The 14,526-nt window shown below is 41.7% G+C and overlaps 2 protein-coding genes across 2 annotated transcripts; one reads left to right on the top strand and one right to left on the bottom strand.

Annotated features, from left to right (window-relative positions):
- Positions 1-552: 552 nt before the first annotated feature.
- On the top strand, positions 553-1,902 carry LOC114351319 (GTP-binding protein 10 homolog). The gene has a single exon (XM_028302487.1). The coding sequence runs from the start codon at positions 620-622 to the stop codon at positions 1,781-1,783; it is 1,164 nt and encodes a 387-aa protein (XP_028158288.1). The 5' UTR covers positions 553-619; the 3' UTR covers positions 1,784-1,902.
- Positions 1,872-14,515, bottom strand: BTBD9 (BTB (POZ) domain containing 9). The gene is made up of 15 exons (XM_028302486.1): positions 14,322-14,515; positions 13,709-13,807; positions 13,392-13,555; positions 13,254-13,317; positions 12,713-12,869; positions 11,987-12,086; positions 11,779-11,907; positions 11,265-11,424; positions 9,934-10,156; positions 8,666-8,825; positions 7,547-7,674; positions 6,069-6,308; positions 5,623-5,701; positions 4,930-5,047; positions 1,872-3,905 (listed from the first exon to the last, which is right to left on the bottom strand). Exons 2-15 carry the CDS (start codon positions 13,779-13,781, stop codon positions 3,784-3,786), a joined length of 1,917 nt encoding a protein of 638 aa, XP_028158287.1. The 5' UTR covers positions 13,782-13,807; positions 14,322-14,515; the 3' UTR covers positions 1,872-3,783.
- Between the last annotated feature and the right edge of the window lie 11 nt (positions 14,516-14,526).

The following is a 14,526-nucleotide window of genomic DNA, read 5'->3' as shown; positions in this document are numbered from 1 at the left end:
AATATTCCGCAGCAGTCCTCCGAGCACCAGATCCCATTGTCACCTTAGCGTTTCTTAAATGCCTGATAACCTCAAAAACTTTTTCATTTGTCTACGGCTTTTTCACTGCTCCTATTTTTGAATCGTAAAATAAATGTCTTTAAAACAATAGTTTTTTGTGAAAAGTCCTTTGAATACGTAGAATTTGCACTGTTTTCAATATTTTTCAGTATCACAACACCACTACTCGACGCCATTTTTCTTGTTTTGATTGGCAGCGCCTCGCGTGGTAAGAAAAAGAACTAAATTCTTCAATTTGCCGCGGCATTTTGTAAACGGCGATTGAATTGGCTATCAAATTTTGTGGCATATTATAAAGTGCCAAGGCAATTTACATTTTGCCTTCGGCATTTCATAGAACAGCGAGCGTTTGTGAACTGACGACGCCGTTTGTAAAATGCGGAATCATACAATTTGCCTGCGACATGTCCATGTCCATTTGTGATCAATTACAATAGTCAGAGCCCGAACTTTTTTTCTTTAAAAAATCATAACAGCTGACACCTAACAAGTGACAATTTTGTAAACATAACCTACAAATTATTGAAGTCGACAGAGAACTTGTACTTGTAATGAGAAAATGGTACTTCTTTACAGAACATTATGTGCAGCAAAGGAAATAAAACGGCCTCGTAGTTTTCTTCGAACTAAGTTTATTGATTCTGTCAGACTTCACGTAAAGGGAGGAACGGGAGGTACTGGTCTTCCTAAATACGGAGGGCTAGGAGGCCAAGGAGGATGTGTTTACTGTATCGGCAATGAGACATCCAACCTCAAAAATATTATGAGCAAGTACCGCGGGAAAACTATCAGCGCAGGACATGGCGAGGATAGCCGCAAAACTAAGATAGTCGGCACTCCTGGAACCGATGTCAAACTAGAGGTTCCGCTTGGCGTCACAGTGTACAGAGAAGACGGACAAGTTTTAGGCTCTGTTGACAATGAAGGAGAAACAATAATACTAGCCAGAGGAGGTCCAGGTGGTAATAAGGAAAACAATTTTCTTGGACACTATGGACAAGTTCACCATGTAAGGTTAGATTTGAAACTAATTGCCGATGTAGGTCTTGTCGGGTTTCCAAATGCTGGCAAGAGCTCTCTGCTGAAAGCTATTTCGAGAGCCAAGCCTAGAATAGCTAATTACCCTTTTACTACAATAAAACCTAACAAAGGTATTATCCAATATGATGATCATAGGCAGATATCAATAGCCGACTTACCCGGACTCATAGAGGGTGCCCACATGAATATTGGCCTTGGTCATAAATTCCTGAAACATGTTGAGAGGACTAAGCTGCTGCTATTCATAGCTGATGTGCAAGGCTTCCAGTTGAGTCCTAAACACCCAATAAGATCATGTTTAGAAACTGTCCTGCTTCTTAATAAGGAGTTAGAACTTTATGACCCAGAATTGTTAGAGAAGCCTGCAATTTTAGCTATTAACAAAATGGATGTGGAAGGTGCAGATCAGATCTTTGAGAGTATAAAGGAATCATTTCGTGATATAACCAAAGTAATAGAAACAGTGCCTGAAGAAATACGTCCTGAAAAGGTTATGTCTTTTGAAGATATTCTTGGTATATCTGCTCTGAAAAGGGGGGAAAGTATAGAAAAACTAAAGTTGTCTTTGAGAAAGAGATTGGATGAATTTGCTGATGAAAATGACCCCAACATTGTAGAAGCTAATAAATTGTTGAAAAAGAATAGAGCCATGATAACAGAAAAAGGACCTCAAGTTACCTGAACAAAGTATAAGTTTTGGTTTATTTGTATTTTTACTGTTAGTTATAAATAAAACACAAGGAATACACCAATGTTTATGATTTATTGAAACATAAATAAAAGCTCCACAATGATACTTAACTTGCTACATCTCCAATTACTCCTACATTGCAAAACTAGTCAAACCTTTATCACAGTATCCTAAATTTACCAACCATAAACACTGAGCCTAATTCCAATATGTTCACTATCTTTATAGTATGTTTTCTTTCATAATAATAAATAAGAAAAGAAACTACAACTTCTAAAGCAAAAACAGATCAAGAACTGAAACAGAATAAGTAAAGTGCCTATATTATGTAAATTATATGATAAACAATTTAATAAAGTGATAAGAATATTACTTTGTTCTAAAGGTAGTGAACATTTTAGATTTATCAGCATCCTTAATCTATGGAAGTGTCAACATTTGCAAATCACGCCTCGACTTTCAAAATGATTTGAGCTGCCTCCAACACTCCAAATATATCATTAAATAAATTTGGGCCAATCATGCCAGTATGTTTGTATGAGTAAAAGAGTTGTAAATATTGACATGATTTTACAAAGGACTCCATGGTCACTGGTAAAGACTCCATCGTGATGTGATTGCTGATGTTGACTCAGTTTAAAATTAACAAGATATGAGATTACAAAATACAAACATTAACATAAATGTTCCAAAATAATTTTTAATCCACATTTCAATATACTCAGTCCGACTTGACTTCATCTTGTTCCCAATAAACTTTGATAGAAGAAACTTATCTTGCATCTTCATTATCACAACCTCTAAACAGTGAAGAAGTCTAAAGAAACAAATTCATAACTTCTCCACCCTAAAATAACAAGGTACAGCTTAAACAATTAATTATGCATAGCTTTTTTATTACACTTATATAGAAAACATATTACATTCAGATTGCGTTTTACTTATTACAAAGCAGTGGTGGTGTATTAATTCCGTCACCCTGCAGCTACATACGAGGCACAATATGATTTAATAGTAACTTTGAATTTCATTTTGATGGAATTGCGATTATCAGATACATGACGATATATTTGTACAACTATTTGCCGAAACAGACCTTACCTTGTTTATAATGGCAAGTACCGCCTATATTTTGACACAAATACACCGTTTATCGCAATATTAGTACTATTAGTGTAACATGGCAAAGAAAAATACAACTCTGACAGAGAAAGACTAGAAAATATTAGCTTACAGACTAAATAACTAAACAAGGTCAAAATATTAAAACTATGTTTATACGTTCTATGAAATCTTGCAAAGTTACCAAAAATATGTCCACACTTATGCAACAACTTCATTTTGTTCACTATTTAATTTAATACAATTAGAAATATACAGGATTTTGTGTTTAAAATACTAAAACATTTACTGGTAGCTATTTACTAGGTCTAAAAAAATTGTGTGATGTCTGTCAATGCTCTAACTTTTAGCTAGGCCAATTTAGGAAACTTGCTAGAATAGGACGGACCATGAGAGGCCACAGTAATATTGTAGTTTTGTGACGAAAATATGCCAAGCATTATTTTTATCGAGTATACTCGAAATATTTTTGTATTTGAGCTTTCTGGAGCTATGAGTTAGATAACATTTTGTTTTACGTACAAGGAAGTCGGGTAACACTTTCGTTTAGGGTCTATTTTACATTTCAACGAGTACCGCAGCTCGGTTCGCTAGGTCGAATCTGAAGATCGTTCGTAAAGAGACGTAGATTGTTTACGAGTATAGAAAATGCGACACCGATTTAATCATCTCTCAGTTGACTTTCGACGGTTGAACAACTGAGCCGCGGGAGTGAAGACCGAACTCGAGTGGTGCTTAGCGAGTGTCATTCGGCTTACTGAACAGTGAACTTTGTCCTATTTCTTGATGAGCGTGTCGCGCCGAAGCAGATGGCAGCACAGCCAGCTTAGGCTGCGGACGCGGGGGCGGCGGGCGCGCGGGGGCGGGGCTCACTCGTCGTAGCGCTCCTCGGCCTCCGTGGCCGTCTCGGCGGGCGGCAGCGCGGCCGGCTCGCTGGCGCTTGACTCGCACGGCGACGCAGCTCGAGGCGGGTTGTCGCTTGACGCGCTGCCTGCAGAAACATTTTATATTTTTTATATTTTTAAACCGGCAGACAGTGGTGACTGAGTTTGTTGCGGCGCTTCTTCTCAGCACTTGCCAAATGTTTGTCTCGAAGCGCTGGTAGGGCAAAAAAAGAATGAGACATGTATAGGCTCCTTAAGAGCATTTGACGATTTGCAAGAACTAATTTAATTAGTCTAAACAAATAAAGATAATTTTGATTTTGATTTTGAACATTACACACTAATGAGGGCCTTTTTTGACCCATGAAAATGGCCTGTATCTACAGCTGGAGGACGGATGTGAAACCTGAACCCATTAAAATGTTTCCTCTGCCGTTTATTGGTCGGGGTCTTGGGTACTAGAGCCGACCGAGACGCCTCCCGCGAACGTCCCGCCCTACACGGTGGGAACCTCACCCTGTCAAATAAACTAAAACTTTTGAAGTCAGTTTTACCAGTTCCTGTGCCAGATATCTCTATCCGAGACCTGTGAACCAAAAGTTGTAGTTTATCTGACTGGTCTGAGATATACCTATTCCTAATAGGTTTCAGAACCCAATTTGAACAGTATTAAAGTTAAATACGCCGTGGCTGTGTATACAACCCGGTCAAGTTACTGCGCACCGGGCAGCCGTGACATCACATCGACGCTCTGGTACGGAAAGGGCGAACGCGAGGAGGTGTGCGAGGGAGAGTCGTATTCCAGCGAGGTGCAAGCTAACTGTAGCTTGATCGGGTTGTAATGGATTTTATATTATGAAAATTAAAGATACCCGATGCTGATGATGGCTAAAGCCCGGTCTCTGAGCACGTAGAATTTTGTCCAATGACCCTAAGCTACCCATCCTTGTTGCTCGCGCGTAATTATATTGCTATCGCGACTGTGCGACTGGCACCCGCAGTGAGTGTGCGAGCGCGATAGCAACATAATTACGCGCGAGCGATAAGGATAGGTAACTAGGGGTCATTGGTCAAAATTCTACGTGCTCACGGACCAGACTATACACATAAGGGCTGCTGCTGAATACTTACTGTTGTTGGTGGGGTTGAGGCGCGTGTCTTGCGGCGAGGGCCGCTGCTTCTTGGCGGCCGGGTCCTCGCGCGCCTCCTCCACCTGCGCCGGGCACTCCAGGTGCACCAGGTGGAACACCTGCACACACAGACATGCTTTAGCAAATTGAACCTTAAAGGACACTAGATACGAACAGAAACAGCACCAAAATTACAGTAATTGGCACTGAATAAGAATACTTTATTCAGCATAAGACATAACATTAACCTAGAAGCTATGCTGAAGAGACGTCCACTCAGCAATATTCGCGACATAACAAGCGCCATATCGAGAAGCTGTTTTTCAGCGGGAACCAACACACGATGAAGATTGCGGATTGTGCGCCCTCTTGATCGAGGCGGTTTGATGATGCATAGATGTTTAGATAATATAAAATATTCTATTACAGATTAGGCCGGGTCGCCTCGCAGACTATCAGCCAAGAGGGCGGGCAACAGGGAGCGTTATGGACGGTGATCACAAAAAATAAAAATAATAACTTATCAAAACTAAACAAAATTGAAAACTAATAAACAGAATTGAAAACTAATGATAGTACATTTATGAACTACACAACGAACCGCTCCACCCGATACACTTGATAAATGATCATTGATGGCATCTGGAGGGACCTGAAAGATCTTTACTGGGTAGAAGGAGTCGCTGTTACTTACCTCATTGACAGAGTTGTTGGTGCCGACTATGCGTATGATGGACACTGGCCGCGGCGAGAAGTAGATCACTTGCCACGATCTGCGAAATGATAAACAGAACAAGTTGGAAAAAGTTTTCATGGAAACCAATTCTATAGAGAAACAATGTTTTAGAATTGTAAAATCATCAACTGTGAAAAATAATCATGGGAAGACACGATGTATTCCACGTTATAAATTCAACAAATGTAAGAGTAGAAAAGTATGTTATTTCAGCTTACGTGTCACGCACGACGCCATTGAATTTTTTTTTATTATGAGTTCTGCAACTTGGCAATATGTGTTAACACAATAAGCCATTCAGATGAGGTATCTTGATCTTGCCTTGTCAGGAATTCCTATGAATCTCTTTCATCTGGTATAATAATTAGGTATAAGCCATTGAAAATGAATGAAGACCGTGTGACCTGCAAGCGTCGCGGGTGCGGTCGCACGCCATCTCCCAGTCCCAGTAGTTGAGCGAGGTCTCGACGTAGTAGGAGTAGTGGCGGTAGTCGCAGTCCCACAGCAGCAGCCGCAGCGACGACAGCAGGTAGGGCTGCGCCAGCTGCACCACGATGGCGCCCGAGCCCAGCTGGTGGCACGTGTAGCCCTGCTCCCAGTCGTAGTGCTCCGTGTCGCCGTTCAGGAGCGCGTTGCGGGAGCGGCTGCCAAAGAGAATAAATAATAATAATAATAATAAGAAGAAGCTCTCGCTAGATGGTTGGCTCAAGGGTCAGTTTCAAAAGGCGGTGATTCTCAGCACGGCACGCATTGTCCGGAGGTTCCTCAGCCTGTGACCCTGACCACCGGTAGCTTGGGCCCTGCTCCGCTACCAGCGGATTAACTATTTTTAAGTTTTTTTTTTATAATGTATTTTTAGTTTTTTTATAATTTACATTGTAAAAAAAAAATATTAAAAATAAGAAGGAAAATGAATAAAGAGATAATAATAAATCTTTGGACAATTTCACACAGCGCCAGCTAGCCCCAAAGTAAGCAACTTAATGCTTGTGTTATGGGTGCTAGCTTAACGGATATACTACTTATATACTTTTTTTTTTTTAAATACATACATATTATACATAGTAACACCCAGACCCGTCACAGAAATTAAAATTCATCATTTCAATTTCTGCCCGGCCGGGAATCGAACCCGGGACCTCTCGGCATAGTAGTCCGTTCTGAACCACTACACCAAACGGCCGACAAAGAATAGATGCAGAGTAAACACAAATGAGTAGGTCATCTTCATAGACACGCACCGAGCGCGGTTTGTATGTGAGCGCGCCAATACGTATGCGGCGCGCACGCACACACTGACAAAATTTAGCGTGGATTTGCGCCGAGTTGTTACTCATTTATATTTACTCTGATAGATATCAAATTCACATTTTTTAATGCTATTCCAGAGATCCAAGATCTTCAAAATAATACTGGACAGTATGGACCCTGTTGGTCCACGGACTTGGCTAAGGGCGCTATGGTGCCCGACCGCATCTGATATTTGGGCTCCTTTATGGTTACAGGAACGGTGGCCCACTGTCCTGCCATTAATTTAAGTGTAGCTACGGCCATGCAAGGCCGTTTTCGTATTTTCGATTTACCTGTCGCCATCACGTTCGCGTGTCAATGTCGTCGTGTTATGAGTGAGTATAATGGATAAATTATAAAAGACAATCAGTACACAAGGTAGCGTAAAGGTAGCAGGGAAGCGCTGGACGCAGGCCGCTACCAATCGATCAACGTGGAAAGGGGAGGCCTATGTTCAGCAGTGGACTTCCTATGGCTGAAATGATGATGATGAATTAGTACACGCTCACAGGTATTTTGTTCCTTGTTTTAGGACCAACGACACATACAATATTCGTTTTTATCACAGTCTGTTCTATGCCTGTGCACGTACCTGATGCCCTCGATGACGACGGCGGACAGCTCGACGGTGGCCACGTTGTGCAGCGGCTTGATGAGCCCGTCGCACAGCGGCGGCACGCGCGCCGTGTGCAGCGCTTCCAGCGCCACCGCGTGGAACACCTGGTGGGCATTATTAAAGGCCTATTCAAACCTGAGCGATATTCGCTGCCGCTGTGGGTAGAGGTACATACCGCGCGGGTTTCGCTCAGGTATTTAGTATCAAGTACCGCGGCTAGAGCGTTTTCTCTGCCGCAGACGGTAGCGAATACCGCTTAGGTCTGAACAGTATTATTACCGCATACCCACTGGGTTTTCTCTGCCGCAGACGGTAGCGAATACCGCTTAGGTCTGAACAGTATTATTACCGCATACCCACTGGGTTTTCTCTGCCGCAGACGGTAGCGAATACCGCTTAGGTCTGAACAGTATTAGTACCGCATACCCACTGGGTTTTCTCTGCCGCAGACGGTAGCGAATACCGCTTAGGTCTGAATAGGCCTTAAGTTTAAGTTCGAAGATTCATTGCAAGATGTGTCATGAGGCGGAAGAAACGGCACTAAACATCCCCACAGACTGCGGCCCTATGATGAAGAAGCGTAGCTTACAGCTCGGCTTACACCCACAGGATGTAAAACATATCGCCCCTGTTTTAATAAATAAAAGATGATCCGCATTTAAGACTTACTCGTAGCCCCCAAAAGATTACCTACTAATAGATGCAGGATTCGGGGGCAAGCTGTAAAAGATAGTGGCGATTACAATAGATAGATCGATACCGGTCGCTAGGACTTAATTGAACTAGAATAGCCAATCAACAAAAAAAAAATGCTAATAGTTTATTTATTTCTTTGGGTAAAAAAACAGTATTGAAGTACAGTAGTAAATAAATAGTAATAATAAACCAATATTATCTAGTTTCAACACTAGCATCATTTACCACAGCTTAGTTAAAACAGTTAATTAAACTTGTGTTGACAGTGGTCATAGTAATCGTTGACTGCTAATGAGTTGACATGAATTGAATGCCCGTTTTCACCATCAATCCCTAATTTTTATGTGACTCCTATGAAAACAGAATTCCTGTTGTTTATTACGCTAAGCTACTACGGACCTTATTGACGGTGTTGCTGGTGCCGACGAGCTTGATGTACTGCACGACGCGCGGCTCGAAGTAAAGGTTCTGCCACGAGCGGCAGAAGTACTTGCTGTGGTCGATCACGCGCACCCAGTCCTTCTGGTCCACCGACACCTCGATGTAGTACGCGTACGACCTGCGTAACGAATGGACGCCTTTATAGACGCGAATCTTCTATAGATTTTGCATGGCAAGGGGGTTATAACGTCATTAGATCATGTACGAATGGACGCCTTTATAGACGCGAATGTTCTATAGATTTTACATAGCAAGGGGGTTACTATAACGTCATCGGATCATGTACTCAATTGACTGATATTAGGCTGTACGTTAACTATGGGCCTCATAAGAAGGCTCGAGGTCACCCAAAGGGCGATGGAGCGTGCTATGATCGGAGTTTCCCCGCGTGATCGAATTAGAAATGAGGAGGTCCTCAGGAGAACCAAACTGACTGACATAGACCGCAGAATTGCTAAAATTAAGTGGCAGTGAGCGGGGCACATAATAGCTCGAAGACCTGATGGCCGCTGGGGCAGAAAAGAAAACCACAGGCCGGAAGACGTAGTGTGGGCAGACCCCCACTAGGTGGACCGACGATTTGGTGAAGGTCGCGGGAGATGCCTGGATGCGGGCGACACAGGACCTGTCGATGTGAAAATCCTTGGGGGAGGCCTTTGTGCAGCAGTGGACGTCATTTAGCTAAAACGACGTCGTTAAAACATGCGAAGGTGCGTCGCTATCGAAAGAATAGTATTGCAGTGAAGCGTAGACTCGTAGAATGGGTGTGCGTCCTAATTGCCTAGCTCGCACTTATTACGTATCAATTACTATATTTGATTGAAAAAGGGACTTGAGTTTCTTCTGCCACTTCTTCTCAGCACCAACCCATATGTTGTCCTAAAGTGGTGGTAGGGCAAGCTATACATATTTGGGACTTGTATAAGTGCCCTAGAAACTATGTACTAAACTAGCGGTCGCCCGCGACTTCGTACGCGTGGATCCCGTTTTACCCCCTTCATCTATCTTACGCGGTGTAGATTTTTTCATACAAATTTTTTTTCCCGCTAACTCCCGTTCCCGTGGGAATTTCGGGAATTCCTGTCTTAGTGCACCTCTACGATACCTAAGCTACGTCCCTTCCAAATTTCAAGTGCCTACGCTTAGCCGTTTAGGCTGTGCGTTGATATGTCAGTCAGTTTCTCCTTTTATATATTTAGAGATAAACTATTTGATTTGATTTCCACCTGTTGTCGCGGTCCCACAGCAGCAGTCGCAAGTGGTTGATGATGGTGGTGGTGGCGAGGCGCACCAGGATGCCGGGGTTGTCGGCGGCGTCGCTGATGGTGTGCCGCGTGTACCCTCGCTCCATGTCGTAGTTCTCAGTGTCACCATCAAGCAAGGCTGTCCGCATATCGCCAGATATGACGCGCGCGCCACGCTTCGGTGTCGCCACGTTTTCTTCTGGCACTGATTAACAAAGGATGACACGTTTATTTAAACGCATAGCGGTACTAGAAGTCTTTGTAAATAGACAAAATCAAAAAGGCGTTACAGCAAGCAGCAACAATAAAAATATTCAGATGTTTTTTCTATGCTAATCGCATAAAAAATGCATGACGTGAATAACTTTTTTTTTGCTACAGAAAACAATGAATTAACAGTGAACTAAAAAATTAAAACAAACAACATAAGTAATATTTATAGAAAATAAAAGTAAAATAAACGAGGCTTCCGGCGACTGGGACCGCAATTAACTGGGACCGCTGTCCCAGTCGCCAGAACCGTAAAAAATAAATAATTTTCTTCCGGCAACTGGGACCACTCATAGATAACTTAGAAAAATATATTATTCAGGCCAAAATCGGTACAGTCATACGAAAAAAATTCTAAATTATTTATTTGAATCATCTTTGACTCGTTCTAGACATGATTTTATACTATGCGCTTAGGAATTAGTAGATTAAGCTAGGCCATAATTACATACATTAATACAAATATGTACTAATATTAGACTGAATACTTTAAAACATTTTCTACCAGTAAATTATTATTTACTGAATTTCATGTATGTAGTACAACATATTTTAATGCTTGTTATTTTTCCCCTTAGAATCTACTATAAATCCACTATAAATCTACTACCTATAAGTACTATAAATCAAACGACTGATTTTTTTATTAAATCAGTATAACCAAGCTATGGTGTATAAAGCTTCGTCGATTTAAAGGTCAAGTAGCCCTTTTTAAATAAACATTTTATATTAATAAATGAGGTTTTTTCTTCAATTATTTCACCTAAAAAATGTTTAGTGTGACTGTACATTTTTTTATTTCAGTTATCATTTACGAGTGGTCCCAGTTGCCGGAAGAATATTATTTAATTTTTAAGGATCCGGCGACTGGGACCGCGGTCCCAGTTAATTGCGGTCCTAGTCGCCGGAAGCCTCAATAAACGTGTATAACTTAAATAAAAAAATACACACACTCGTCACGCCATCGCGATCTAATGAAACAGACAGCGCCATCTTTTAGTAGCGTCGTGAACTACTTGAACCTTCAAAGCAGCATGACTTACACAGCAAGCCGCGATGTGGCAGGTCGGTGCTCTTGGTCTGCGTCTTCTCCTGGATGGCGTCGAGCAGCATGTCGGGCGTGACCAGCGAGAAGGGCCGCACCACCGTCAACAGCTCCTCCAGGCTCATCAGCGTGAGGCGGACGCACTTTAGGATCTTTTCCTACCGAGAAAGAAGTTTAGTCAAGTCAACTCTGGCAAATGAAGTTTGTGAAGGAATAACAACACAAATAAAACAAAAGAAGAGCTCATGGCATTCCAGTCTCTTACATAAATATCCTAGAAGAGTATAACTGCCTTTGAACATACTAAAAAAGATAAAAAACAAGAGACAGGAATTCGTACTCTTTTCTTGCTAACTTAGCATTTTAGCAGCACTTCAGTATCACAATACACATTACAGAAGAAATTATTTCGTAGATTTGGAGATACAATTAAAGTTTTTCAAAAGATCTTGGGTAACTTTATAGCTTTGTCACTGTACCCACATCAATCACTTGAAGCATTGTCTACTTACGACTTGCGCCTGCCCGCCTTCAGATTTGACCCACAGCTGGTTGGCGGTGAACCAGTTGCACACCGCTTTGAAGATGTCTGCTTCGGGCGCGAAAAACGAGTCCCTTTCTAGCAGACCTTGCAGTGCTTCCTGATAACAAAAAGAAATAATAGTAGGTAATTTCAGCCCTAAAAAATGAATAAAATTTAAAAAATAGTTGGTCACTTACGACGGACAGCTGCAAAAAGGAATCGTGTTGGAGCACTTCGGTGGCGTTCCTGTCTAGAAAGTTGTAGCAGTAGTCCATGAGAGCGTTCAGGCCATACAATCTGGAACAAGTTCGATAAAGTTACACTTGTTATAGTTGTACATAGTCAGCCTGTCTAGGCGAGGTCTAAACGTGGCAGATCGCGTCCTCAGAGATAAGCAACCGAGACTGGAAATCGCGACTGTTATTTGACTTTAGACATGTCAGCATCAGTTCATGAGTGAAATAGACAGAGGTTTACGGTTACGCGATAAGCGATTATCGCGCCATTATATCGGTTTTGCCCATACCTACATTATGACGTCTAAAATCATCGATAAGAGTAATTACAGCTCGCATCCTAGCCCGGCTGCTGTAAGCTTTGTGCTATTTCAAAAGTTCAAATAATGCCCGACACCGCTAAGAGATGGCGCTGTCTGTGCGGCTAGATCGCGGTGGCAAAGCGTCATGGATTATAATTTCTTGTCTCTGTCGCAGCACCAACACCTGCCGTAAACCTTCACGCGATAGACTTCGTGTCCAGCTGTGGGCAGACTGACCTGGCCGCGTCGAGCACGGAGCACACGTTGCGCAGCGCGAGCACCTGGCGCAGGTAGTCGGAGATGGCGGCCTCCAGCTCCTGGAAGTTGAACTGGTGCGCCAGCCCAGCATGTCCAGCACTATGTCCAGCTGTGGGCAGCGACTGACCTGGCCGCGTCGAGCACGGAGCACACGTTGCGCAGCGCGAGCACCTGGCGCAGGTAGTCGGAGATGGCGGCCTCCAGCTCTTGGAAGTTGAACTGGTGCGCCAGACCTAGCATGTCCAGCACTGTGTCTTCGCGCAGCAGCGACAGCCCCATGTGGCCTGAGTTTACGGAAACAAATTATAAGAAGTCTGCTTCACACAATGGCCCAATCAAAGGGATAAAGCTTCAACCACACCAACGCTTGCAGGTAACCATCGCCGGCGCGATCAAAGGCCAATGACAGGTCGCGTGAACTGTCAAGGACAAGTTGGTGTGGTTGAAGCATAAGAGTGGATAACTGGTACATTCAAACTCAACATAAAAGTCTGCTTATGTATCAATGGCTAAACTAAGACTTAAATTATTATAAAGAATAATATCATTAACTGTGCTGTCCTAAATAATTAATTCAATAATAGTGAATGGATGGAATTGGAATTATAGCTCAATTTTTTTTAAATTCAAAATTCTATATTGGCCTACTAATACCAACTAAAACTTACCTGAATATACATAACGTAGCAATGCTTTGAATGCATGCAATGGTGCCTGCAATTCCACTTCAGCCTGGAATATAAACGCAAAATAAGTTCATTCCGTATATTATGAAGTTACATTTAGTTATTATTGTTTTCCCATACCTGGTTAGCCTCCCTCATACCCCCATAGAGCAGGGCCCTGAAGTAGTCACTACTGGCAGCGAGGATAACCTTGTGGGCAGGGATGCGCTGCCCTTCCACGATCAGCGTCACATCTGAGTACTCTGACGAGAGGCACAGGGAACCGATGTGCTCTGACAGGTGACCTAGTTTGCATTAAGGTTGTACAGGTTAAAATGTGAAAAAAATTTAACCTATAGACAATAAGAAGAATAGAAACAAAAATAACATACTCTATAACAATTTTGGTAGGTATAAAGTATAAAATGATAGAGGTACGTAATATAAAAGGTTCATACTTATGTGTTCAATGTCACCAACACGTGTACTGGGGGTGTTGTTCACATTCATATACTGGTGCTGGCTACTCATTGTGCCTGGTCACATCTGGTGGTACCCTAGGACAATTGCAATCCTTTGTTAGTTAGTTATCTATGTGGTGTTAGTCTTGGTAAACAAATTAAGATCACTTATTTAAACCTGTACTGTACTTTTTAAATATTGTTTTTTGCAAGTTGCGAAAAATAATTAATGAATTAGTTAACTAGCATAAAACATAAAAAACTTAATGAATCATCACATAAAAAAAAATATTTTAAAATTGATCATGCAAGTCTATTATTGAAGTTGAATTCTCATGGATAATATCCTTACACAACTTAAGTTGAATCTTAAACAGTACCTAACGATTGTTGCAATTGAAACAGAATTTGTCTAGTTGCGCAAATAAATGTATTGACGAATGTTCCAGACAATGTTATAGGCTTAGGATTATAGGTAAAAGGGGAAGTATGGCTTAATCCTTTTGCCAAAAATTCATGATAGTTAATAATAAATGCATTGTTATACCTGTTTTCGTAAATAAACAAACAAATCATTAAGGTGGCTCAACAAAATCATACAATTGCGTACCTTGAATGAATATCCACATCAACAATAAACAACTAAGACAACAATGAAAATTACGATTTGATGCCCTAATAGAACTATAGAAATGTATTATTCTTAGTTAAAATTAAATTGATTGATATGGGTGTTATTCATCAGTATCTTGAAAATAAACAAGATTCGTGTCTTTGTATGCGAATTTTTTCGTCCAATTTTTGACAGATCTGTG

This window comes from Ostrinia furnacalis, unplaced genomic scaffold (genome assembly GCF_004193835.3).
Source record: "Ostrinia furnacalis isolate ACB-3 unplaced genomic scaffold, ASM419383v2 OfSCF1130, whole genome shotgun sequence".
In the NCBI taxonomy this organism is placed as follows: Eukaryota; Metazoa; Arthropoda; class Insecta; order Lepidoptera; family Crambidae; genus Ostrinia; species Ostrinia furnacalis.
Note: the sequence above shows the minus strand (reverse complement) of the source record. Positions and strands in the feature narration are given on the sequence as shown.